Source organism: Tachyglossus aculeatus, chromosome 4, assembly GCF_015852505.1.
Source record: "Tachyglossus aculeatus isolate mTacAcu1 chromosome 4, mTacAcu1.pri, whole genome shotgun sequence".
Lineage (NCBI taxonomy): Eukaryota > Metazoa > Chordata > Mammalia > Monotremata > Tachyglossidae > Tachyglossus > Tachyglossus aculeatus.
In genome coordinates this window covers 31,485,669-31,510,693 of record NC_052069.1, presented here as the reverse complement: position 1 = coordinate 31,510,693, position 25,025 = coordinate 31,485,669, and the positions used below count along the sequence as shown (strand labels likewise).

At 40.1% G+C, this 25,025-nt stretch overlaps 1 protein-coding gene across 1 annotated transcript in view; it reads left to right on the top strand.

The window, feature by feature from the left end:
- The first annotated feature begins 24,439 nt into the window (after nt 1-24,439).
- Nucleotides 24,440-25,025, top strand: part of ADGRL4 (adhesion G protein-coupled receptor L4) — a 142,233-nt gene continuing 141,647 nt past the window's right edge. Inside the window, exon 1 of the mRNA XM_038745819.1 lies at nt 24,440-24,584. Coding sequence (XP_038601747.1) covers nt 24,563-24,584 — 22 coding nt within the window. The 5' untranslated portion in view covers nt 24,440-24,562. The remainder of the gene's footprint in view (nt 24,585-25,025) is intronic.

The following is a 25,025-nucleotide window of genomic DNA, read 5'->3' as shown; positions in this document are numbered from 1 at the left end:
GATAACGCCCTCCTTCTAAACTGTATGCTCGTTGTGAGTGGGAATGTGTCTATCAGTTCTGTGTATTGTGCTCTCCAAAGTGCTTAGAGAAGCAGCATGGCTCAGTGGAAAGTGCTCAGGCTTGGGAGTCAGAGGTCATGGGTTCAAATCCCGGCTCCGCCACTTGTCAGCTGTATGACTTTGGGCAAATCACTTAACTTCTCTGTGCTTCAATTACTTCATCTGTAAAATGGGGATTGAGATCGTAAATCCCACATGGGAAAACCAGATCACCTTGTATCCTCCCAAGCGCTTAGAACAGTACTTTGCACATAATAAGCGCTTAACAAATACCAAAATTATTATTATTACAGCACTCTGTACACAGTGAGCACTCAGAAAATGTTATCAATTGATAGCTGGATTCCTGTAATTGCCTCCAAGTTCATAATCAACAAATCGGCACTCTCCTGTACTTCAAAAGCCTACAAAAATATCTCACCGAGAAGTCTCTGACCAATCACTCTTATCCTCATCTTATTTTCCCTCCCATACTGCATCACCTTGAGGTATGGATAGTCCATTCCTTCGAGGCAATTAGGTATTCACCCCAACTTCCACTCCTCCAGCACCAATATACACAACCTTATAGTCTGTTGCTTCCACTAACTGATATTTATTTGATGATTTGTCTCCTTCATTAAACTGTAAACTCCTTGAGGGCTGGGCTCATGTTCATTTACTTTATTTTACTCTCCAAAGCACTTAATATAATAATAATTATTATTATTATTATTATTGTGCTATTTGTTAAATGCTTACTATGTGCCAAGCACTCTTCTAAGTGATACAAGATAATCAGGTTGTCCCACATGGTGCTCACTGTCTTAATTAGACTGTGATTAGAGAATTAGAGAATTAATTAGAGAAGTAGCGTGGCTCAGTGGAAAAAGCACGGGCTTTGGAGTCAGAGTTCAGGGGTTCAAATCCCAGCTCCACCAGTTGTCACCTGTGTGACTTTGGGTAAGTCAGTTAACTTCTCTGTGCCTCAGTTACCTCAACTGTAAAATGGGGATTAAGACTATGAGCCCCCCATGGGACAACCTGATCACCTTGTAACCTCCCCAGTGCTTAGAACAGTGCTTTGCACATAGTAAGCACTTAACAAATACCATTATTATTATTATTATTATTATTAATTCCCATTTTCCAAATGAGGTAACTGAGGCCCAGAGAAGTTAGGTGACTTGCTCAAAGTCACACAGCTGGTAAGTGGCAGAGCCGGTATTAGAACCCATGACTTCTGACTCCCAAACCCATGCTCTTTCCACTGAGCCACACTGCTTCTCAGAGTAAAATGATACTCTGCACCCAGTAAGCCCTCAGTCTATCAACCAATCATTGGTATTTATTGAGCCCTTACTGAGTGCAGAGCACTGTACTAAATGCTTGGGAAAGGGCATAACAAAGTAGGTGGTAGACACGTCGTTCCTGATTGATTAAGGGCATAGGGGATAAATCACAGGCCTGGGACTCAGAAGGCCATGGGGTCTAATCCCGGCTCCACCACTTGTCTGCTGTGTGACCTTGGGCAAGTCGCTTAACTTCTCTGTGCCTCAGTTACCTCAGCTGTAAAATGGGGATTGAAACTGTGGGCCCTACTTGGGGCAGGGACTGTGTCCAACACGTTTTGCTGGTACCCACCCCAGCACTTAGTACAGTGCCTAGCACACAGTAGGCACTTTCCAAATACCATTATTATTTTTATTATTGTTATTAATTGAATTAACCTGGCTCATGATGCTAAAAGTGGCTACTGACATCTGAATGCTGGTCAGCATAGCATTGGCACTATGCTATGGTCACTCTGGCCATGAAATGGGCTGTGTACACTTTGTGTCCCCTTTCTTTTAAAGAGTTTGTTAAGAGCTTACCAAGTGTCAAAATGGTTCTAAGCACTGGGACAGGTACTGTTAATTAAGTCAGACACAGTCTCTGTCCCATCTGGGGCTCACAGTCTAAGTAGGAGGGAGAAGAGGTGTTTAATCCCCATTTAACAGTTGAGGAAATGGAGGCACAGAGAAGTTCAGTAACTTGCCCAAAATCACACAGCAAGCAATTGGCACAGATGGGGTTAGAACCCACTTCCTCTGATACCCAGGTCCGTGTTCTTTCCACTAGACAATACTGTGTCCCTTCACAATATGTTGTTACCCTTCCTACCTACTCACTTATTCTACTGACTGCACCAGCAGAAACAGCATTGTCAGGGAATAGTAATAATAATAATTATTATTATGGAATTTAAGTGCTTACTCTGTGCCAGGCACTGTACTAAGCTCCGGGATGTATACAAGCAAATCAGGGTGGACTCACACTCTGTCTCACATGGGGCTCTATCCCTATTTTACAGATGAGGTAACTGAGGCACAGACAAGTGAAGTGACTTGCCCAAGGTCACACAGCAGACAAGTAGCAGAGCCGGGATTAAAAGAGTGTGAGTGGCACTTTGTAACCACTAATGAACAATTACCGATGAAGAAGCAATTATCATGCAATAACCAATTTCTTCATCCAGATCCTTAAACCTGAAGTCTTTTTGACCGGACTGAGAAGAAGACAGCTCCCCTAAAATCAATCAGTCAATCAATCAATCATATTTATTGAGCGCTTACTGTGTGCAGAGCACTGTACTAAGCGCTTGGGAAGTACAAGTTGACAACATATAGAGACAGTCCCTACCCAACAGTGGTCTTGTTCTTGGCATAAAAGGCATGATCTAGGGCAAGGCCGGTGGTTGCATGGTCTTGGCTATTTTGTCTGGAATCCAGAGGCAGCCCTTGTGTTTGCTGAGGGAAGAGTGAGAAAGCAATAAAAAGAGATGAGGAAAAGTGGAGTCTTTCTTTTTTTCTGGAGAGCACATTGTAGTACTCTCTGAAGTTGAAAACAAAATTATAGTAACTATTCCCTAAATATATTGCAATCATTAATGTGTTTCATATAATGTGAGTATGGTCAAGGAGTCTGTAATAAACTGTAAGACTTGGATTTTTAAATGCTCCTCACCTTAACCGCCCAAAACGTCCTTCTAATCACGCTACGTTTCCTCATGAAAATGGATTAATATAGTATAAAAAACAGGGAAGGGGCTGCATATAAATAAATGGTGAAGCCAATTTGTCATTTTGGAAGTTTCTTTTCAAAGAGAAAATAAAGTATAATAGCAGATTTTTAAAAGTTCTTTGACAGCAAATAGAATACCTGCTGTAGTATGGACTGAAAATAGACAGAACTTTTTACTTTAAAGGCAAAGTGTTCAGGTTGTAAATTTACTTCAGGAATTATTGTATGTATTTATTTCTTTATTATGGAGAGTAAAATGATCTGTTGCCTAGTTAACTGGATTCACCTTTTGCTTCAGAGTATAGTGCAAAGGTAATAATTTTTCTTCAACACTTTATACCTTACAGCCTTACAGGTTTCATCAGTAGGCAATATTTTTTGTCTATCAAGAAAAATTGGAGAAATGTAGGTGCCATAAAAGACAAATATGTTGTTTCTTAACAGCACAGTCTGCATTTGAGCAGGCTATCAAGCAGCAGAAGAAGGAGGTAATTATCAGGACCTATAAAAGTAGATAATGAGGACCTACAGATTCCAAACACACTCACAAACAGGTTATGGGATTTCTATGAACTCACTGAGAAAATGAATCTTGGCTGAAACCATGCAGAAATTCATGTCATCAGTTTCATTTTAGATATATTTTAGATATTTTAATGAAAAATAAAAATAAAATTCAACCACAAGGATTCTCTAATAATTAAATCAGATATCAGGTGACTCATATATCCATCATTCTACCCTTTACTGTGTTTAAATCAATTGGCATTATTTATTTATGCAAATAATATAAATTTAGGAAGCATTGTTTCATTTCAAAAGATGAATTCAGTTTTATAAAGCTGTCTTACATTTAAGGGAGCATTTTTGTTTCAGCCATTGTGACTTTTATCACTTTGTTTCCTTGAAGAATATCTTTCTTCAGCAAAATCAATTAACACCAAGTGATGTGTTAATGTAAGCATAGTACCATTTAACTAAAGGTTTTATATGGTGAAAAGAGGTTAACAACTAACTGAAAGAAAGGCTAGTTCAGATAATTGGAAGATTGAAAAATTGAACATAATAGCTTGGTTATCCTTTCTGGGAAAACACTGGTTTGCTGACGAAAAGTTTTCATGGAGAAAACTAATTAATCTATTTTACCAGTCCTCTGAATTGAGTCTAGTTCTGAAGATTGGCTAATTTAATGGCTAGTTCCAGAACCAAACTAAAATAAATTATATCAACTTTTCATTGCCTCAACTGGCCATATACCAAATAGTATGTATCATTGACTTTCAACATATTTGCCCAAGAGGTTGATCATTCCATCTTCTCTAAATAGGATTTGATGGGAATTTTCCCTAAACATGGGCCCAAAATTTAATCAAGTTTATACAATTCCTAAACTGCTACTCATTTCAACACCCATCAATTGTAACTGAACCAACTTAAAATAAATGTTTCTTTCTAACGGTTGGAATATTTCCAACTCAGCTAAATAGTCAAATGTACTCTTCAACAATATTTCAGTGGTTTTCAGTACTAAGAACCTGAGTAGTTCTTCTTTAAAAGAAATGGTTCCTTTTGTCCATCTACAGATACTTCTATTCAACATTTTATCTCCCCAAATCCATTTGATATCGCAGTCACTCAAATCTTATCCTAAGACGTTTGTTAGGTAAAAGTACTTACAGGCCATAGAGAATGAACCAAATACAAGGGAAACTCCTGAAGCACTGCTAAGTATCAGTAGACAAAATGTTTAAGTGATTTTTTGAAAGAGAGTTAGTTGATCCCCAAAATTACTCACAATGCACTTAGGGGCTCAATTTCAGCTGGAATCATTTTCAAAGGAGAAATGCTATTACAGATACACTGAAAAGACTAGAAATGTTTACTCAAGGCAGTTCTACTTCATTCAGCTCACAACACTCAGCCTTATTGGCCAGATAATCACTTGTAATCTGGCTGGGTGAAAGCTTCCCTTGCTTCAGATTTTCAAATGCTCTTTTTGTCCAACAAAAATACCCCATCTTTTTCTGCGTATCTCTTCAAAAATGAAGGATATTGCTTGTGCTCTTGTCTCTGTCTCACACTTTCTCTCTCTCTCTGTCTCTCTCGCTCTCTATCTAGTTACATATATATAACTAGAGAGAGATAGACATAAGCATATATACCCAGATATATGTGGATCTGTTTGTATATATATATTTAAATGAAACTAAGAATAAGAAATTTTTCATAAATACAATAATGTATCTTGATACGTACAGCTATTTTCACATTGAAGTGGGCTCTAAAGATAGTTATATGAGTATGAGCATGGCTGAAAAGAGCCACAGTATACATATAAAGATTAAATTTTTGCCTTAAATTTGCTATTTGCAGAAGCTGGTACTGTAATCTTAGCTTAATAGTACAATGGCAGAATTATTTACTTCTACTGCCAGGTGGAAGATTTAGCTTTAGAAGCAACCTAATGAATCCTTCTCATGGAATGAGAGCATATGGAAGCTGACATTCATAGTGTTAGCATATTCTGTCTTTGGAAATGACAGTATAAGTGGTACCATTTTTTTCATTCTGAGATTCACAGTTGCATCGCAGTGACTCTTGAAATGAAAACACTCTCTGTAAATCTACCTTGTAAAGAATATATTCCATTTTCCTGAAAATACATTTCGGGAGAGAAGATGACAGATCTGAGGTGCATTAGCAAAATGAATAGCCATTTCTTCCCATTAGATGAAGCATTTTCATTGAGGTGATATATCTTGAACTAGGTGGGGATTTAAAAGGAAACATTTTAACTGCAGTATATAGTGTAATGAAGCAAGGAAATATGAAACCGCACAATCAGAAATCTTGTAGCATATATAATGAGTTCAGTATTTGGAGCATTGATTTAAACTGGTACACTAAGCTAGAACTTTTGATGTATTTTTAATAATAGCAAAATTATCAATTGTGGTACTTGTTAAATATTATTATGTGCCAAGCACTGAGTTAAGTACTTGGGTAGCTAGCATATGATCAGGTCTGTCTCAGTTCTTCTACCATTGAGGGTTCACAGTCTGGGGAGAGGGAGGACAGGTATTTCATTCTCATTTTTTGGATGAGGAAACTGAAGTGCAGCCCCAATGGAAAGAGCACAGTCCTGGAAATCAGAGGACCCCGATTTTAATTCCTGCACTGCTACTCAACTGTAGTGTGACCTTGGACAAGTCACTTTACTTCTCTGTGCCTCAGTTTTCTCATCTATAAAATGAGGATTCAATACCAGGTTCTCGTTACTACTTAGACTGTGAGTCTCATGTGGGACAGGGACTGTGTCCAATCTGATTATCTTGTATCTATCCTAGTGCATAGCTCAATTCTTGACATGTAGTAAATGCTTATAAATGCCACAATTATTATTAATTTACCACACTGTGGAATCCTTGAGTAACCGATTAATTTAAGGATATTGATATTTTGTTGTGTCCTGATATTTGTACAATTATTTTATTTTAATTCAACATTGAAATAATGTTAGGTACAAGAAGAAATCTAAAGTGACTTTTCCTCCAGTGGTTCTCGCCTGTTCCACCATCGACCCCTGGTCCACATCCTACCTCTGGCCTAGAATGCCCTCCCTTCTCACATCCACCAAACTAGCTCTCTTCCCCCTTCAAAGCCCTGCTGAGAGCCCACCTCCTCCAGGAGGCCTTCCCAGACTGAGTGCTCTTTTCCTCTGCTCCTCCTCCCCTCCCCATCACCCCTAATCCTTCCCTCTGCTCTACCCCCTTCCCCAACCCACAGCACTTGTGTATTTTTGTGCATATTTATTATTCTATTTATTTTATTAATGATGTGCATTTATCTATAATTCTATTGATCTATTCTGATGCTATTGATACCTGTCTACTTGTTTGGTTTTGTTGTCTGTCTCCCCCTTCTAGACTACGAGCCCATTGTTGGGTAGGGGCTGAATTGCACTTACTAAGTGCTAAGTACAGTGCTCTGCACACGGTAAGTGCTCAGTAAATATGATTGAATGAATGAATGACATTTTTTGAATTATTTTGTATCAATAGTTGAAGATAATTTATCAGTAGATGTTTGTTGAATGCCTTCAGGGTATGTTTTACTGAATTAAGTGTTGGAGGTTATAAAGAAGTCATGTGTTTATAAAGAGAAGCCATGAGCTCTAAAGAGCACAAGCCTGTGATTTAAGAGACCTACGTTCTAATCCCATCTCTGCCACTTGCTTCCTGTGTGACCTTGAGAAAGTGACTTACTTAACTGTGCCCCAGTTTCCTCACCTGTAAAATTTTCTTGTATCTACCTCAATGTTTAGTACACCGCTGGGAATAGAGTATGTACTTAACAAATATTATTATTTTAATTAGTAATAATAATAATTATAATGGTATTTGTTGAGCACTTACTATGTGCCAAGCACTATTCTAAGCACAAGGTTATCAGGTTGTCCCACATGGGGCTCGCAGTCTTAATCCCCATTTTCCAGATGAGGTAACTGAGGCACAGAGAAGTTAAGTGATGTCACACAGCAGACAAGTGGCCGAACCGGGATTCGAACCTACGACCTCTGACTCCCAAGCCCAGGCTCTTTCCACTAAGTCATGCTGCTTCTCTAAGCATTATCATTATTATTATTAAATCATGGTCTCTGATTTAAAGGGCCAGGCAGTCAAGTATTGGGTTTAGTAAGCCCTACACAGAACCAGAAAAATACAATAATTACACAACACATAGAGTCTAAGGGGAAAAAAGAAGAGGCGGAGGTCAGGATATATGTTATGGTACACTGGAGGAAGGGTGGGATTCAATTAGTTCTATCTTGCTGCCACCCACGATATCCTTGTTAACCCAGTGACATTTCCACCCTGGAAAACTTCCTAGAAGAATGGCTACTGAGGATGGGATGTCAGTGATTGCTACTCTGGAAGCAGAATGCACAAGTGTGATGGCACACTGAAAGAGGGATAATTAACTTTGAAGAGCAGTAAGTAAGCCTGATTGGCTGGCAGAAGTAGAACCAAAACTAAAAGGCTGCTGGCAAGAAGCAACTTCCCTGTAGCGTGGTTGTGATATATATTTGACCAGTGTCTTTGCAACCAAAGTCATTCATAAACAGTAAAGTATTTAAATACTTAAAGGCAGGATGGCCTGGCAGCTGCCTTAGAAGATGCTTGAGGGTGGCTCTACTTTAGCTTTTCTTTTTACCTCCGCAATTCCAGACACCAAGACAGGCCTGGTCTGTATATATGTACATATGTTTGTACATATTTATTACTCTATTTATTTATTTATTTTACTTGTACATATCTATTCTATTTATTTTATTTTGTTCGTATGTTTGGTTTTGTTCTCTGTCTCCCCCTTTTAGACTGTGAGCCCACTGTTGGGTAGGGACTGTCTCTATATGTTGCCAACTTGTACTTCCCAAGCGCTTAGTACAGTGCTCTGCACACAGTAAGTGCTCAATAAATATGATTGATTGGTTGATTGATTTAATAGATTTCCTATGGAGAGGTCAAGTCCTTTGGGGTCAGGTACCCATATGGACAGGAACATGTCTGCTAATTCTGTTATATTGTATGCTCTAAAGTGCTTAGTACAGTGCTATGCACATAGTAAACACTCAATAAATATAACTGGTTGGTTGTCTTTTCCTCCCTTTCCTGTTAGGTTGGGTTGGAGAGGAAGCAGCTCACTCATCTGTGCCTCACTGATTCTCCTACTCCCTCTGCATCATCCTTGTACTTGGATTTGCATGCTTTACTCACTATTCACCCCTTCCCTCAACCCTACAGCTCTTACATATATAATTATTAGTATTCACTTAATTAGTTTATATTAAAGTCTGTATCCCCCTGTAGATTGTAAGCTTCTTTTGGGTAAGAAATGTATCTACCAGCTCATTTGTGTTTTACTCTCCCAAGAACTACAGTGCTCTGCACATAGAAAGTGCCCAGTAAATACAATTGATTGATTGACTGATTCATTCATTTATTCATTCAATCGTATTTATTGAGCACTAACTCTGTGCAGAGCAATGTAGTAAGCATGTGGAAAGTAAAATTTGGCAACGGATAGAGACAATTACTACCCAACAACGGGCTCAAAGTCTAGAAGTGGGAGATAGACAACAAAACAAAACAAGTACACAGGGGTCAATACTATCAAAATACATAAATAGAATTATTGATATATACGTATCATCAATAGAATTGAGTAATAAATATGTACAAATATATACAAGTACTGTGGGGAGGGGAAGGGGGTAGAGCAGAGGGAGGGAGTAGGTGCGATGGGGAAGGGGAAGAGAAACAGAGGAAAAGTGGGGGCTCAATCTGGGAAGGCCTCCTGGAGGAGCTGAGCTCTCAGTAGGGCTTTGAAAAGGGGAAGAGAGCTAGTTTGGCAGATGTGAGGAGGGAGGACATTCCAGGCCAGAGGTAGGACATGGACCAGGGGTCGACAGCGAGACAGATGAGAACGAGACACAGTGAGGAGGCTAGTGGCAGAGGAGTGGAGTGTGTGGGCTGGGCTGTAGAAGGAGAGAAGGGAGATGAGGTAGGACCGGGCAAGGTGATGGAGAGCCTTGAAGCCAATAGTGAGGAGTTTTTGCTTCATGTGAAGGTGGATAGGCAACCACTGGAGATTTTTGAGGAGAGGAGTGACCTGCCCAGACTACTTCAATTGACTACACTACCGGGGATTCCCAGAATAACAATAATAATAATAATAATAATAATAATAATAATCAATTGTATTAATTGAGCGCTTACTGTGTGCAGAGCACTGTACTAAGCGCTTGGGAAGTACAAGCTGGCAACATATAGAGACAGTCCCTACCCAACAGTGGGCTCACAGTCTAGAAGGGGGAGACAGAGAACAGAACCAAACATACTAACAAAATAAAATAAATAGAATAGATAGGTACAAGTAAAATAAATAAATAGAGTAATAAATATGTACAAACATATATACGTATATACAGGTGCTGTGGGGAAGGGAAGGAGGTAAGATGCGGGGGATGGAGAGGGGGACGAGGGGGAGAGGAAGGAAGGGGCTCAGTCTGGGAAGGCCTCCTGGAGGAGATGAGCTCTCAGTAGGGCCTTGAAGGGAGGAAGAGAGCTAGCTTGGCGGATGGGCAGAGGGAGGGCATTCCAGGCCCGGACGTGGGCCGGGGGTCGATGGCGGGACAGGAGGGCTGAGTAGGTGCGAATGAGGTTGTCCTTAATGTAACTTGGTGATAACAAGGGCCTTTTTCCCCGGGATGGGGAGAGTCAGTCAGGACCGGACCCGGAACGGGGGTTGGGGGGCTCTATAAGGAAGGTCGCTTAAGTTGGGCGGGGGTGGAAGCAGGGAGGAAGCAGGAAGCATTATTATTAATAATAATAATAATGGCATCTATTAAGCACTTACTATATGCCAAGCACTGTTATAAGTGCTGGGGTAGATACAAGGTAATTAGGGTGTCCCAGTGGTGTTCATAGTCTTAATCCCCATTTTACAGGTGCGGTAACTGAGGTACAGAGAAGTTAAGTGACTTGCCCAAAGTCACACAGCTGGTAAGTGGCAGAGCCAGAATTAGAACCCATGACCTCTGACTCCCAAACCTGTGCTCTTTCCACTGAGCCATGTTGCTTCTCAGAAGATTTTTTGGCAGTGAATACCAGGTGTTGAAACAGTCCAGCAGTACATTTGGTCCCACTGTTTAAGTAGTCAAGAGTGATTCTCCCTGGGCCCTCATTAATTATAGGATTTTAGTGTTCCTTGGAACATAACCCAGTTGATATATGCTACTGTTAGTCACTCATCCATAAAGGTAGAATAATTACTAACCACTTCCTGGGGGCTTATAATATATTTCTGTAGTCCTTTCTGACTTGATTTATAGGATTTCCATTTACTGGTCATACTTGAAGTTTATTGAACCAAAAACAAATTTTGTCTTGTGCATGGTGGATAGGAGAATTTATTTGGCATCAATCAGTGGTATTTACTGAGCACTTACAGTGTGCTGAGCACTGAACCTTTGCACTTGAGCAAGTGCAATACTACAGAGTTGGCAGATGCAATCCCTTCCCACAAAGAATTTACAATCTTCAGGGGGACAGACATGGAATCAGAAGGATCTGGTTTCTAATCCTGGCTCTCCCACTTGTCTGCTGTGTGACTTTAGGCAAGTCACTTCACTTCTCTGTGCCTCAGTTACCTTATGTGCAAAATAGGAATTAAGACTTTGAATCCTATGAGAGACAAGGACTGTATCCAACCCAATTACCTTGCATCTACCCCAGTGGTTAGTAGAGTGCCTGGAATTTAGTAAGCTCTTATTAATAATAATAACAGTTAAGGTATTTGTTAAGCAAAGCACTGTACTAAATGCTGAGGTAGATACAAGACAATCGGGTTGGACACAGACCCTGTCCCACGTGGGGCTCTCAGTCTCAATCCCTGTTTTACAGATGATGAACTGAAGCACGGAGAAGTGAAATGACTTGCCCAAGGCCACACAGCAGACGGGTGGCAGAGACAGGATTAGAACCCATGACCTTCTAACTCCTAGGCCCATGCTCTATCCACTATGCCATGCTGCTTCTTATATGCCATGCTGCTTCTCATTCCACTATTATTATTATTATTATTAAGGAAATAGTAGAGCATGAGACTATTTACTTAGATACTGTGGGGATGGGGTGATTATCAAAATGCTTAAAGGCTCTTAGATGGTGAGCCTCCTGAGGGACAGGCACTAGGTCTAATGCCCAGATGGGTATGATCTCCCACACTTAGTTTGGTGATTTGCACACTGTAAATACTTAATAAATGTTCTGACTACTACATAGCCAAGTGCATAGTCAATCTCAAGTATAATATGGATAGGGGAAACTAAAGGCTTAGTCTGGGAAGGCAAAGACACATATGGTGAACACCATAGCTCACTGAAACTCACCTTACAGCAATGGAGGTGAAAAAGATGCCAAACCAATAATTTAATAAATCAATCGATCATTTTTATTGAGTGCTTACTGTGTGCAGACTGTCTCCCAAGAACTATAGAGCTGGTAGACATGTTTCCTCTTTCAAGGAGCTTACAGTAGTCACCTATTGAAATGTTGATATTACCATCGTTGTTGATTATGGGCAGGGAATGTGTCTAACAACTCTGCTTTATTGTACTCTCCCAAGCACTTAGTACACAATTTTAGGAGGACTTTGAAAATGGGGAGAACTTTGTTGTGCTTTTTTTGAAGGGGTTTTCCAAGCACTAGTTAGGAGATAAACTATGGGATGGAAGCAGGAATGTTCAGAGTGAAGGACTGTAATAAAGTTAGCTTGGAAGGAATAGGTAATGGGAGCTGGGGAGTAGCAGGTGAATAGAATAGATAAGTGTTTTAAATGTCCAAAGGTTCCAAGGGAAGATGAGTAAATAATCCTATTTTTTTTTTCAATATGGTTAAAAATTTCTGGTTATTCAAAGTTTTGGGCTTGTACATTCGGGATTAATATTTATGTTAACGAAAGCAAAATATAGCCTGGTATAGTATACATATTTATAGTTATTAATCATTTTATCAATATATTTCCCAGGTGCACTTTTTTTGAAAGTATCAAACATCACACAAAAAGCTGCCAATGTCTATTGACTCCATCTTAGTAAGGGATTCAAGGAAATTTGTAGTATAGCTCAATATGCTTCATACATGACCTTTGTATTAAAATCCAGCTACTTTTATAAATAAATATATTGAATATAATTATTGCATTTGAAAAGAAACTCAGCACACAGTAGATACACTAATAAAACTGTCATACTATCATGTATTTTATATAATGCATTAACTACTTAGAAACCAAGGAATGTCATCAACAAACTACAATCGCTCATTCCAAGCCTTGGGTTTGTGACACAAAAATATGTTTTCTAGCTATGAACTAATAAAAATTTCCATTATCACTTACAACATTCAGAGATTGTTTTCATGTTATTTTGATTAATACAATCTTATTTTTTCCATTACTGTCTTTCTAATCCATCGAGACTACTGTGTTAACTGAGAAATGAACCTTTCTCAGTTACTTTTTGATTGAGCTACGATTTCTAGATCTTATTGAAATTTGTAAGGCTTGTAGTTATTTTGATATAATAAATCAGTTCAGAACATGCAGAGACAAAAGCAGTTTAATTATACTGAATTAAGAGTTTCCTTACAATAGCACTAATTTTAATCTAAAGTGTAGAAGCATTTCTTTAATAAAATCTATAAACAAAAAGGAAAAGGTTAGTTTGTGTACAGACATTTCCCAGTATAATCAATCAGTCAAACATTTGTATTTATTGAAGGGTTACTTTGAGCAGAACACTATACTGTTTGGGAGAATACAATATATTTACTAGATATGCTCCTGCCCTCGAGTAGCTTACATTTTCCCAATTCTAAGATTCCCTAAGTGTAAATAAGAGGCTATTTCAAACATGTGTTAGATTTCACTTCTTAAAAAGTTAAAGAAATACACAATAAGGTTCAAGAAGTTAAATAATGGCTGTAGAGTACTTAAGAAGCATGCCTTAAGGATACACAGGTCATTGACTAATTCCCACCTGCATACTCTTTCTCAGTGCTTAGTATAGTGCAGATTATAGCAGTACTAATACAGGGATATTGAGCAGAAAAAGGATCTTATCATGCCAAATTGTCTTCTATCTAGTCTTTTCCCTCCAATCCTGCCTACTCTTCTTACTTTCCTTTCAGTTTTTCCTCCATTTCTCTTTTTTTTTCCTCCCTTACATGTAATGGGTACTTATTTTTCTGTTCTTTTGCTTTGTTCCTCTATACCCACACGTTTCGCAGCCTATACTACACTAGGTAATGAAGCATAGAGCGTTCTTCCTCAGTGGCCCAACATAAATTGTTACTATTTCCAGACATGTGGGCAGGTGGCCTTTCAAACTGATTGTGTGATATTTTTCTATTATACTGCATCTGTAAGAAAGATGGAATATTTCATCTTAAAATGCATAAATACACAGATAGTTTCTAAGCTGTACCAAAATGCATACTGATACTTCTGGTAACTAAAAAATCATTTTCAAATGGACTTATGTAATCCATGGTATGACAGACTCTTTTCAGAAGAGTATGCTGAAAAATAAATATAATGAGGCAAGTTAGGTTGTATTGTCTTGGTGCCTAACTTTTTGTTGTTTCATAAGAAATTCTGAATGCCATGTGTGACAAGGACAGTGTCTGATCTGATTGTATCTATTCTAGTGCTCAGTATAATGCGTGGCATGTAGTAAGTGCTTAACAAATACAGTCAATCAATCACTGAATGATTGTATTAACTGAACACTTACTGTGTGCAGAGCACTGTATTAAGCTTGGCACATAGCACATAATAAGTAAGTAATTAAGTGCTTAACGAATATAATCAATCACTAAATCAGTTGTACCTATTGAGGACTTACTGTGGGCACAGCACTGTAGTAAGCCCTTGCACTAATATAATATAAGAGCTGATAGACACTTTCACAGTCCACAAGGAGCTTACAGTCTAGAGTGGAAGAGAGACATCAATATAAATCAAGCAGAGAAGCAGCATGGCTCAATGTAAAGAGCACGGGCTTTGGAGTCAGAGATCATGGGTACAAATCCCAGCTCCACCACGTATCAGCTGTGTGACTTTGGTCAAGTCACTTAACTTCTCTGGGCCTCAGTTACCTCATCTGTAAAATGGGAATTAAGACTGTGAGCCCCCTTGGGACAATCTGCTCACCTTGTAATCTCCCTAGCGCTTAGAACAGTGCTTTGCACATAGTAAACACTTAATAAATGCCATTATTATTATTATTATCAATAAGTTACAGATATGTACATAAGTGTTGTGGGCTGAGAAAGGGATGAAAAGGGCACAAATCCAAGTGCAAAGGTGTCACACAGAGGGAGGAGAAGAAGAGGAAATAAGGGTTCAGTCAGGAAAGGCCTCTTGGAGGAGATATTCATTCATTTGGTCAGTCAGTCATATTTATTGAGCACTTACTATGTGCAAAGCCCTTGGGAGAGTACACTATAACAATTAAAAGATGCATTCCCTGTGCCTTCCACTGGCTTTGAAGGTGGGGAGAGTGATCATCTGTCTAATATGAAGAGGGAGGGCATTCCAGGCCACAGGCAAGACATCTGTAAAATGGGGATAAAGACTGTGAGGTGCCTCAGTGACCTCATCTGTAAAATGGGGATAAAGACTGTGAGCCCCCCGTGGGACAACCTGATCACCTTGTAACCTCCCCAGCGCTTAGAACAGTGCTTTGCACATAGGAAGCACTAAACAAATGCCATTATTGTTATTATAGATGAGATAGAGGTGTAGTGAGAAGGTTAGCATTAGAGGAGCAAAGTGGGTGGGTTGCGTTGTAAATGGGAGAGTAGTAAAGTGAGGTAGCAAGATACACCCATCTTGCTATAAAGTCCATGGTAATGAGTTTCTGCTTGGTGCAGAGGTGGATGGGCAACCACTGGAAACTCTTAAGGAGTAGGAAAACACAGACTGAACATTTTTGTATAAAAGTGACCAGGGGTACCAAGTGAAGTATGGACTAGAGTTGGGAGAGGCAGGAGGCAGGCAGGTCAGCAGGGCAGCTGTGCCAATCAAGGCCAGAAGTACGGTTGTTATCGACTCACCAATACATTTTCTTATTACCTATGAACTCAGTTTCTCCTAGTGGCCACTCCTGGCTCTAAGGGTCTTCTCAAGGGTTTTGCCAGAAAACAAAGCCAAGCAAGTTTGTTCCAAATCCCTTACAGGTTTCTGAAGACCCTCAAACATAAAAGTACAAAATAAATGTCATTAGGGTGATTTCTGATTTTCCTGTCCCAAATAATAATCATAATAATGATGGCATGTGTTAAGCACTTACTATGTGCAAGGGACTGTTCTAAGCGCTAGGGGGATACAAGGTGATCAGGTTGTCCCACATGGGGCTCACAGTCTTAATCCCCATTTTACAGATGAGGGAACTGAGGCACAGAGAAGTTAAGTGACTTGCCCAAAGTCACACAGCTAATTGGTGGAGCTGGAATTTGAACCCATGACCTCTGACACCAAAGCCCGTACTCTTTCCACTGAGCCATGTTGCTTCTCTTCTGCTTCCAAATCCAACCTGTAGTTGTGTATTTGTTAAATTCTTACTATGTGCCAAGCACTACACACTAAGCACTGGGGTAGATATAAGATAATCAGGTTAAGCACAGCCCCTGTCTCACAGGGGGCTCACAGTCAAAGTAAAAGAGAGAATGTATATTCAATGGGGACATTTTACAGGTGAGAAAACTGAGGCACAGAGAAGCTAAGTGATTTGCCCAAGGTCACACAGCAGGCTAATCCAGACAGAGCAGGGATTAGAACTCAGGTCTAGACCATGCTTCTTTAATACTTTTATTTTAGAGTTGTAAAAGGCTCCAGGCATCTTGGCTAGCCACAACTCTGCCTCCTGTGCATACTCACTGTCCTTGTTTTTTTACAGAGGCTCAGATCAGAAAAATCCCAATCTCTTCTACCCCAGAAGAGATTCTGCCCTAGAACTACTTAGTATTGGGAGAACAACACGCTAAATAGTATGACAGTTGGTTAAAAAGATTTAAAGTTAAGTTTTCAGTAACTTAATTTATTGCTCACTTCTTCGATATTGCTCAGTAATATGCAGCTCTCAAAGAAGACCAGGAAATTACAATTTAAAGATTCTGATCAGAATGGATTAGTTAGGAGCCATTTTTAGCTCTCATTACAATTTTTTGTTACAGGACTGCAACTACAGATGGAATATTAAGTATATCAGACTTTAAATTCAGTGATAATTCAATGTTCTAACGGAACAGTTTGTGATAGCCAAGGCATCAAATTAATCCAGTAGTGACAGCTCTGAGTCTATCAGGAAGAGAACACAGAACACAGGATTTAGCCATTTTATTGACAGGGACAATAATAAAATGGAACAAAATTAGTCCATTTGCATGACAACCTTTAAGACTATAATCATATGGTTCTATTCAAATGTATGGTAATGGACTACAAGGAAAAGGTATAAACAAGACATATCATTTAAAACCATAGTGTACCCATCAACCTTATCAATCTCAGCCCTGAAAGTATAAGCAGTGTGAAAAATTAATTTCAGCCTTCAAACACTACAGCTGACATAGAGGATTCACGACTTTGTTGAAGTAATATGCAGAACTATAAAGTTTTCTAAAGAGTTTTTTGTAAGCATGAATAAACACATTCTGTGAGAGATAAAAAAGAAGCATATTTTCTGAAAATGCAGTTTCAGTTGTAGAATGAACACCTGTTCAATTTAATTAACAACAAATGAAAACAAAAAAGTGAGAAATTAAGTAATGTCAGTAATTGTTAGGAATGAGATCTGGTAAATGTACATTTCAATGCAAATAAAGTTCTTTTAAAGCTCAATGGAATATTTTATTATTTGACTAAGTTCTATAGTATTTAGAATGAAATTAAATGAAGTGTTCAGTTTAACATAAACAAGGTCCACCAATGTTTTAAACAAGGAATTCACTTCTTAAGTAATTATAGCAAACTAAGAAATAAAAAGTGAGAATGTAAAACCCTTAAGTATGCACATCTTCGGTCGAAATTTTAATTATTGCTGAACTTTTGCACTTAAAGCTAAACAATGGACTCTCAATGGAATTCTAGCTTAATTTCCTTTTCCTTTTAAATGTAATAATTTTTTTATAAAGAAAAGTAAATGCAAATATCTTTCCACTGACAATCCAACAAAAGCCCTAGGGCTTCGAGCGTCTGGCATGTTATTAGTAGCAGTACTGCACGCACCTCACATAAATATAAAGGACAAAAACTTCCTTAACATTTTGATCATACCCTGCAACTTAAAGAGTCTAATTTTAATCTGCTGATTTGCCAAAAATATTGTTAAAGCTGTAGTCTGTACTGATCATCTTTTCGATTTCAATCTCTGCCTTTCAACATAATAAACACACAATGGCTTTACATATATCTGCTAGGATGTGCATTATTTAATACATTTACCGATTTTACTAATTTTAGAGCTAACTTTACTAATTTTATAGCTGATAGAGCTGAAATTCTAAATCCTGGTCTGGAAAGAAAGGAATTGCATATGTAGCTATATAAAGAGCTTATCCTTGAAGACTAAAGAATAATTTACTATTTATGGATAATCTTTAAAGGCATCCTCATATATTATGAACTAATTAAATTGAATCCCCATTAATTCCCATCAGAAAACAATAATGTAAACAAATTTAAAGCAATAATAATAAATCATAAAGATAAATGTTTTGGGGACGTCATATCACGTTTGCTAGGAAGAGTAAATTGTGCCTTTTTCAGGCTAAATCTTTTTGGAATTAACTGAATAATGAGCAATAACAACTAGACATGATTTTGAGTCAATTATGATTTTAAATTGGCACATTTATAAAATTTGATCCGTGATGAATAAAAAGAAACTCAAAATGTAAAATAAATAAAAACCAGGAATTGCAACATTTAAACTTTTAAAAATCTTCTTTGTAAAGATACTTCTAATAAAATGCTATTTTAATAAACTTATTTAGACAAAAAAGATATGAATTCTGTAATAGATCAAAAATTTGATCTGTAGGTATAGGAAACAAAGAATAAGAATAAAAGGCTAATTCTCAGGGTAATTTGAAGTTAATAATGATGTTCTCTCAAGATCAGAACCAGGGACTTTATGTATTTTCATTAAATTTATTAATTATATAAAAGATGGTCTGAATAAAAAGGTGCTAAAATATGGTGACAACTTGCAATTATAGTTGTTTAATTTGGTAAAAAAAAAAAGCTATAGGGCAATGTGGGAAATTGCCAGTGATATAATAAATTAGGTTATTGAGCAACACAATGGTAGACGAAATTTAATGTAGCCAAGTAGAAGATAACGCACATTGGAAGAAACAATTTAAATTACTTGTACATACTGAAAGATTCTGAATTGGCTGTAACCCCTCAGGAAAACATTCCCAGAGTCACTGTGGACAGCTCAGTGCATAATAACCATCACAAATATGAAAAGGTGTTAGACTGTATTAAATGGAAAATGATTCTGAAAAAAGGCGATGTTAAGGTGATTTGAAGATGAGGTCCATTTTAAGTAAGCCACCTTACACTAACTGTTGGTCCATGCGTGAATACTAAATTCAGGTCTTCTTAATTAAAAAACAAAAATTAACTGGAAAGGTTCTAATAAGGGGAAAAGCATGAAATCTAGAAGCTTAAAGAGGGATTAAAAAATGAAAGAATTTCATGTTTCAAAGAACCATAAATGTAGCACCTGATAATTATAATATCCCCATAACCCCAAAACCTTCTTAAAAATAAATTTTATTCCTAATTCTGTCTATTTTTCTCTTAACAGAACTTTCTCTATCTTTAAATATAGTTCCCCTCAAAAAAAGGGGAAATGGAAGTCAACAGAAGTGGATTACACTTTGAAATCCCCAATAATTAATCCTCCTCATCGTCAGAAGTGGTATTTTGGGAATATGTCTTGGTGTAGAGCCCGTAGTCAAATCACAGAAAAATGAAAGATTTCACAGAGACTTCAGAGGGTGAACAGACCATTGGGAAGGTTAATTGATAATTTCAAGTCAAAGCACAATTCAGTAGACAAGCTGGGAAAGGACCCCTTTAGTCGGCTTTGGAAATCCCCAGATTCTCCTTTCTCTATAAGATTAAAAAATAAAATGATAGGTATATAGAAGCAGTGGGGCTTAGTGGAAAGAGCATGGGCTTGGGAGACAGAGGACGTGGGTTCTAATCCCAGTTCCACCACTTGTCTTCTGTGTAACCTTGGGCAAGCCACTTAACTTCTCTGTGCCTCAATTCCCTCATCTGTAAAATGGAGATTAAGACTATGAACCCCATGTGGGACAACCTGATTACCTTATATCTACCCCAGAGCTTAGAACAGTGCTTGGCACATAGTAAGTGCTTAACCAATACCATTATTATTATTATTATTATTATTATGAGTGCTGTGGGATTGGAAGGGTGGAAGAGCAAAGGGAGCAGCAAATCAGGGTGACGCAGAACGGAGTGGGAAATGAGGAAAAGTGGGGCTCAGTTTGGGAAGGCCTCCTGGAGATGTGCCTTCGGTAAGGCTTTGAAGGGGCCGGGGGACAGGGAGTAATTGTCTGGTAGATTTGAGAAAGGAGGGCATTCCAGGCCGGAGAAAGGACATGGGCCAGGGGTCAGTGGAGAGACAGGCACATTGAGAAGTTTAGCGCCAGAGGAGTGAAGATTGTGGGCTGGGTTGTAGAAGGAGAGAAGAGGTGAGGTAGGAGAGGGCAAGGTGATGGAGTGCTTGAAAGCCAATGGTGAGCAGTTTTTGTTTGATACGGAGGTGTATGGGCAACCACTGGAGATTTTTGAGAAGGGGGTGAACTGTCCTTGAATGCTTCTGTAGAAAGGTGATCCGGTCAGCAGAGTGAAGTATGGACTGGAGTGGTGAGAGGCAGGAGGGTGGGATGTCAGCAAGGAGGCTCATGCAGTAACCTAGATGGAATAGGATGAGTGATGGTATTAACATGGTAGCAGTTTGGATGGAGAGGAAAAGACAGATTTTAGCAATGCTGTAAAGCTGGGACAGGCAGGGTTTGGTGATAGGATGAATATATGGGTTGAATAAGAGAGAGGAGTCAAGGATAAGGCCAAGGTGCTTATCTACAGTGACAGGAAAGTCAGGGAGAGGACAGGTTTGGGTGGGAAGATAACGAGCTCTGTTTCGGAACTGTTAAGTTTGAGGTGACAACAGGACATCCGTGTAGAGCTGTCTTAAAGGCAGGAGGGTATGAGTCTGGAGAGAGGGAGAGAGATCAGAGGAGGAGATGTAGATTTGGGTACCTTGTGCATAGGGGTGGTAGTTGAAGCCATGGGAGCAAATGAGTTCTCCAAGGGAATGAGAATAGAAGGTAGATGAAGAATAGAAGGGGACCCAGACTGAGCCTGAGGGGCCCCCATAGTTAGAAGGCGGGAGGCAAAGGAGGAGCCTGCAAAGGAAACTGAGAAGGAAGGGCCACAGAAATCAGAGGAGAACCAGAAGAGGACAGAGTCAGTGAAGGCAAGGTTGGATAACATTACCAGAAGAAGGGGGTGGTCCACAGTGTCAAAGGCAGCTGAGAGGTCGAGGAGGATTAGGATAGAGTAGAATCCGTTGGATTTGTCAAGGAGGAGATCATTGTGACTTTTGAGAGGGTGGTTTCTATGGAGTGAAGGGGATGGAAGCCAGATTTGAGTCCAGGAAAGACTTGGAGGAGAGGAATTTGAGACAGTGGTGTAGACAACTTGCTCAAGGAGTTATCATCCTGACTTGTTCCCTTTGCCCTTACCCCTGCCAGCCCCACAGCATTTATGTACATGTCTGTTGAAACAGTGTCCTGTGCCCAGAACAGTGTTTGGTATGTAGTAAGCACTCAAAAAACCATCATTATTTATTTATATTCATGTCTGTCTCCCCACCTATAGACTCTAAGCTCATTGTGGGCAAGGAATGTATCTGTTGATTGCTGTATGGACTTTCCCAAGTGCTTAGTATAGTGCTCTGCACACAATAAGGGCTCAATAAGTACTGTTGAATGAATGAATCTGGGCCAATTTGTTGGACTCCCCCTCCCAGTTAAGCAACTACCTGCTTCACCAATTTCCTTCTTCTTCTCTCTCCTCTGTCCTTTGATCTTCCTCTCCTTTCCCAGTTTTCCCCCTTCCAACCTTCCCCCTCCCCCAACTTGCCATTTCCATAATCTCTTCCCCCTGATTATCAGACCTCTTTTCTGCACTGTACTAAACGCTTGGGAAGTACAAGTCAGCAACATATAGAGATGGTCCCTACCCAACAGTGGGCTCACAGTCTAGAAGGTGGAGACAGACAACAAAATAAAGCATGTAGACAGGTGTCAAAACCGTCAGAATAAATAGAATTATAGCTATATGCACATCATTAATAAAATAGAGCAGTAAATATGAACAAGTAAAATAAACAGAGTAATAAATAGGTACAAATATATACAAGTCCTGTGGGGAGGGGAAGGATGTAGGGTGGGGTGGGGAGGCGATGGGGAGGAGGAGACTCCCAAGTGCTTAGTACAGTGCTCTGCACACAATAAGTGCTCAGTAAATATGATTGAATGAATGACTGAATGAATGAATGCCACTGAGTTGTCATGATGGTATATACCAAATTCAGACTGTAGTGCCTGTATATTAATGAAGTAGTTGTGGGGGTTGAGGTTCAACTGGTTGTTTTTTTTTCAAATTGGATCCTGCAACGGTATTTATTATCACATATAAAACATTCAAATGTGTATGAACATGCTCATGCTTACTTGAATGATGTATGTTTTGTAAACCTGTATAGCCAGCGTGACTTCAGACTTGAGACGTCAACACTGTGCTGAAGTGGGAAAACAGAAGATGTGTTTTTATTGTCACGAGGAAGAAGCCCTGGCATGATGAAGAGGAAGGAACCCATATGGTGTCATTTAAAGAGATAAGTTCAGGAGAGACAAGGGAGCTTATTTGTGCCCAGCAAAGGAGCTGATGGAAGAGAAGGGGGCAGCTTGTATCAAGCGGAGGGGCTGAGGGGAGTGAGGGTCTTGTTTCTTGAAGTGGAGGAATGAGGGGGGGGGGAACTATTTATATAATAATAATAATAATAATATATTTGTTAAGCGCTTACTATGTGCCAAATACTATTCTAAGTGCTGGGGGGAGGGATGCAAGGTAATCAGGTTGTCCCACGTGGGGCTCACAGTCTTAATCCCCATTTTACAGATGAGATAACCGAGACACAAATATGATTGATTGATTGATTGATTAAGTGATTTGCCCAAAGTCACACAGCTGACAAGAGGCAGAGCCGGGATTAGAACCCATGACCTCTGACTCTTTGCACTGAGCCATGTTGCTTATATCAAGCAGAGGGGCTGAGGTGGTCTATTGTGCCAAGCAGAGGGGCCGAGGAGGAGGTGTGGAACCTGTTTGTATCAAACAGAGGAGCAGAAAAGTAGGAGCAGGAAGCTGTTTATGCCAAGCAGAAGATCTGTGGAGGCCTGTTTGTGCCAAGCGGAGAAGCTGAAGGGGTGCCAGGTGGAGGGGCTTGTGGGGTCTCTGCTTATGCCAAGCAGAGGATTTGAGTGGGGCTGTGTGTGCCAAGCGGAGGGGATGAGGGTGAGAGGGGCAGAGAGTAGGAGCTGGGACCTACTTATGCCAAGCAGAGGATCTGAGAGGGGAGGAGAGGGGGGGACCTATTAATGATGATGATGATGATGGCATTTGTTAAGTGCTTACTATGTGCAAAGCACTGTTCTAAGCGTTGGGGGAGGGATACAAGGTGATCAGGTTGTCCCTCATGGGGCTCACAGTCTTAATCCCCATTTTACAGATGAGGTAACGGAGGCCTAGAGAATAATAATAAATAATGATGGCATGTGCTAAGCGCTTACTATGTGCAGAGCACTGCTCTAAGCGCCGGGCAGCCACAACCTGCGGCTCCCAAGCCCGGGCTCTTTCCACCGAGCCATGCCAAGCAGAGGGGCTGGAACAACCCCTCTGTTCAAATCCTACCTCTGCCAACTGTCCGCTGTGTGACTTTGGGCAAGTCACTTAATAATGGCATTTATTAAGCGCTTACTATGTGCAAAGCACTGTTCTAAGCACTGGGGAGGTTACAGAGTGACCTGGTTGTCCCACGGGGGACTCACAGTCTTAATCCCCATTTTACAGATGAGGTTACTGAGGCCCAGAGAAGTTAAGTGATGCCCAAAGTCACACAGCTGACAATTGGCAGAGCCGGGATTTGCACCCATGACCTCTGACTCCAAAGCCCGTGCTCTTTCCAGTGAGCCACGCTGCTTTTCCTTAACTACTCTAGTCCTCAGTTCCCTCATCTGTAAAATGGGGATGAAGACTGTGAGCCCTCCGTGGGACAAGCCGATCACCTTGTAACCTCCCCAGCGCTTAGAACAGTGCTTTGCACATAGTAAGGGCTTAATAAATGCCATTATTATTATTATTATTATTATAACGGAAGAATGGCCTGCCCGAGGGGCTGGGCAGGAAGGTGTGGGGACGAAAGGATCCAGAGACCGGAGGCGGCAGGCGGGCCTTGGTGTCCCGTCCCCCCTCCCAACACACAGACACACAAAGACACACACACACACACAAAGACACACACACATCCCCTCCCCGAGGCCGGAAAAGTCTCTGGAGGAAGCCCAGCACTCCAGTGCAGAGAGCAGCCGGTCCTTGCGCCGGACCCCCGGGCCTTCAACTGCCCCGACAGCTTGTCATCATCATCAATCGTATTTATTGAGCGCTTACTGTGTGCAGAGCACTGTACTAAGCGCTTGGAAACCCCGGGCCTCCACCCCCAATGCAACTGATCCCGCTCCTGGGTGAGTAGGGGATGCCCGGGTCTCCTCTCCGGTGCCCCCAGACCCAAGCCTCCTCCTCGTTCATTCATTCCTTCAATCCTTCAATAAATACGATTGATTGATGGATTGAATGATTCAGTCGTATTTATTGAGCGCTTACGGTGTGCAGAGCACTGTACTGAGCGCTTGGGAAGTACGAGTTGGTCCTCTTTTCCTAAACCCCCAGATTACCCCTCTGGCACCTCGACTAAACCAATAATAATGATGAGGATGGCTTACTATTTCACTTGTGCGTATCGATTCTATTTATTTTATTTTGTTAGTATGTTTGGTTTTGTTCTCCGTCTCCCCCTTTTAGACTGGGAGCCCACTGTTGGGTAGGGACTGTCTCTCTATGTTGCCAACTTGTACTTCCCAAGCGCTTAGTACAGTGCTCTGCACACAGTAAGTGCTCAATAAATA